The sequence below is a fragment of the Hippocampus comes genome, unplaced genomic scaffold (genome assembly GCF_001891065.2).
Source record: "Hippocampus comes isolate QL1 unplaced genomic scaffold, H_comes_QL1_v1.1 scaffold43, whole genome shotgun sequence".
Classification (NCBI taxonomy): domain Eukaryota; kingdom Metazoa; phylum Chordata; class Actinopteri; order Syngnathiformes; family Syngnathidae; genus Hippocampus; species Hippocampus comes.
In genome coordinates, this window is record NW_017805276.1 from 942,018 (window position 1) to 944,939 (window position 2,922).

The following is a 2,922-nucleotide window of genomic DNA, read 5'->3' on the forward strand; positions in this document are numbered from 1 at the left end:
CAGCAGCCGTAGCTGTAACAAAACACTTTTCAGAACATGAAATAAAATGAGATTCTACTACTACAATCTCGTCTAGGGAATTAAAAAATAAATAAATAAAATAAAATAAATAAATCACCTTTTTGCTCATCCACTGGAATCTTCAGCAAAATCTGAAATGTGTTGTCCACTGAAATACAAGAAAACATAAATTGAGATAAGCCTAAATTTCATCCATGTGAGATTAACGAGTGATTAAAAAAAAAAAATCACGACAGCTTCTTACAATCCTTGCATTTTTGCTCATCTGAGCCGTCGCTACATTGAGCGGTTGAGTCACACTCCAAGCCGGGTTCCAAACAGCAGCCGTTTGCACAAGTGAACTGCTCGGGGGTGCATGCGACGCCACACTTTTCTGCCAGTGAACACGTAGAAAAAGCACCATCAAAAAGAAAACATGTTACAGTCTAGAAAATTGAATACTATGAGTAAAAACAACTCTGTCACGGGGTACAATCGCGACATACCTCGTTGATCTGGAACTGGTAAACCTCTACCACTACCCCTTTTTTCTGAGGAAAAAAAACAAAACAAAACCTAAGATAGTATTCACCAGACAACAAGTGGAGACATTCAGTGGCCCAGAAAGACAGTGGGATGGGTCCTGGAACACTCATTATCAATTATCATGATTGCCCGATGATCGGGTTTGCTGCAATTCAAATTTCGAATCATTGGTCATCTGTGTCGCAACGTCACGACATGGAAATTGCACAAGAGCTTTGACAAAAATAATAAATAAAAAAAACATTTGGTTCATTTTATGTAGATATTTGGACAAAATAATTGATGTACAGTGGTCCCTTGCTATAGCGGAGTTCACCTTTCAGGGACTGACTAAATTGTGGAATTTCTTTTTTTTTTTTTTAATACAGTATAAGTGCAATTTTGCATGCTGTTTTTTTACAGCGTACAGCCCGCATCTGTCCTAAATGACTTCCTGTACTTTTTACAGTGTCATTTTGCACGTTTTTTTATTAAAGCGGACAATCTTGTTCACGTGCAACTGGCGGACAGGAAAATATGACTAAAAGTCAACCTTTTGCTTTTCGAATGAAGGACCACCATGAGCAACAATTGTGGGTGAACCACCGATTGTCGTTTCCGGCGTGCATATATTTCTAATGCACGCAAACATATGCAAAGAGCATCATTTGCAATTTCAAAGCAACGTGTACCCAGGCCTGTTATGTAGACAAGGGCATCAGATCGACAAAAAAAAAAAAAAAAAGTCCCTGAGAAATGTCAAAAAATCCGCACACTATAAATGCATAATTGGAAGAGAAGTTAAACATACCCGTGCCATAGCACGCATTTGTGCATTCGTCCTTCGAAAGATAGTTATTCAGGTTTTCCCTGCAGCCGCCGAACACAAACCCCTCGCACTTCTGCGAAGCGGCGTTGTAGTGCCACCGGGGGAAGGCACCGCGACATGGTCCAATCTTCTTTGGAGCCATACAGTGATCTGCAGGGAATTGTTAGGTGATATATTTTTTTTTCTTCTTTTAACAGGTACTTGAAAACATAAGTGAAGGGAATTGTTAGGTGATTTTTTTTTTCTTCTTTTAACAGGTACTTGAAAACATCGGCGGAAGAAACTGTTTTCCATATTCAAATGTTTATAATTATTCATATCCAAACGAGGCATCATGAAAAGATATTTCCCTGTTCTCCTGCAACAACCAGTACACTTACTCTAACTTGCTCATGTCTCCTTCTGAATCAATGTAGACCAGACACCACCAACAAAAGTTACTGTCTCCATAAGGTGATCGTGTTTTTCTTATTGGGTTTTTTTTGGAGCTCTTCCCAACATTCAACAATTTGTGTCTGCTTTTAGAAGTACAGACTACACAAGACAGCATTGTGTATAGAGACATGTGAAAAGAGGATGCTTGTTTCAACCGTGTGGGACACAAAAGGAGATGTAGTTTGTCAGTCTGTGGGTGGCTGACGAGAAACACACCGCGCTCATCTTACATGACCTTACAAAGAGCTGCCTTTGACTCGACACCAGATGTGAACTGAAAGCTGCCATTTTCTTCTGTTTTAACCAGCTCATGAGTCTCATGAAGAACTAGGATATCACACAATAAGCTTATCATCAAAACGCGCGCCCCCATCAGATCGGAATAAAAGAAATACTAAAATCTCATGGGCCGCTTCAGACTTGGCTTCCAAGCAGTAAATCTCCCTCTGCACATTTAGGCGGAGTACGCCTTCGATTGTATGTACGGTTGACGATTAACAGACATTATAAAACGGACGGCGTCAACTGTAAGTACATAGTACAGTGGGGTCTTCACATTCATAATTCCATACCGTCCAACAGGCATTTCTTTTACATTCGTTTTGCAATGACGCATCGTAGTAAAAATCCGAGTGACAGGATAGGACAATTATTGTTATTGTTATGAGTGAGTAAACATAAACATTGCTTTATATGACTAAAAAATGGCAACCCGAGTTCTATTTTTACTTGCACCACAGGCCAGATTGCAGACATGAAGGTATACATGGCAAATTAATATGTGAATATGGAGTAAAGCATCTAAAATGCCATACATGCAATTTTTTTTAACATGGGTATATGAAACCAACAACAATTTTCAATGGTTTCTTTCTCCAAACCTGAATCAGTCTGCAAGAATCAAAGTCTGCAAGAAACACACAAGGAATTTACTTCCCAGTGAGAACCCGTTCAGAGGAACACGGACAAGACAGCAATAAACCAACATGGGGAAGACCCAACAAGAAGCCTGGCGAGTCGCTGTTCAGCGCCTCGAAATGTTTGACAACATCTGTGGATTTATTAGTAGTTTATTAAAAGTGAGGTTAAAATGTTCACTCCAAATTTAGACGGATCTCTTCCACTCAGTAAAT

General features: G+C 39.5%; 1 protein-coding gene across 2 annotated transcripts in view; it reads right to left on the bottom strand.

Moving 5' to 3' along the window:
- The window catches only part of spint1a (serine peptidase inhibitor, Kunitz type 1 a), a 12,216-nt gene that overhangs the window by 5,061 nt on the left and 4,233 nt on the right, over positions 1-2,922 (bottom strand). Inside the window, exons 4-7 of one of the 2 annotated variants that reach the window (XM_019870186.1) lie at positions 1,337-1,504; positions 507-551; positions 266-394; positions 119-169 (exon numbers count right to left, since the gene is read on the bottom strand). In XM_019870186.1, coding sequence (XP_019725745.1) covers positions 119-169; positions 266-394; positions 507-551; positions 1,337-1,504 — 393 coding nt within the window. The remainder of the gene's footprint in view (positions 1-118; positions 170-265; positions 395-506; positions 552-1,336; positions 1,505-2,922) is intronic. The other variant, XM_019870187.1, reaches the window with a different exon arrangement.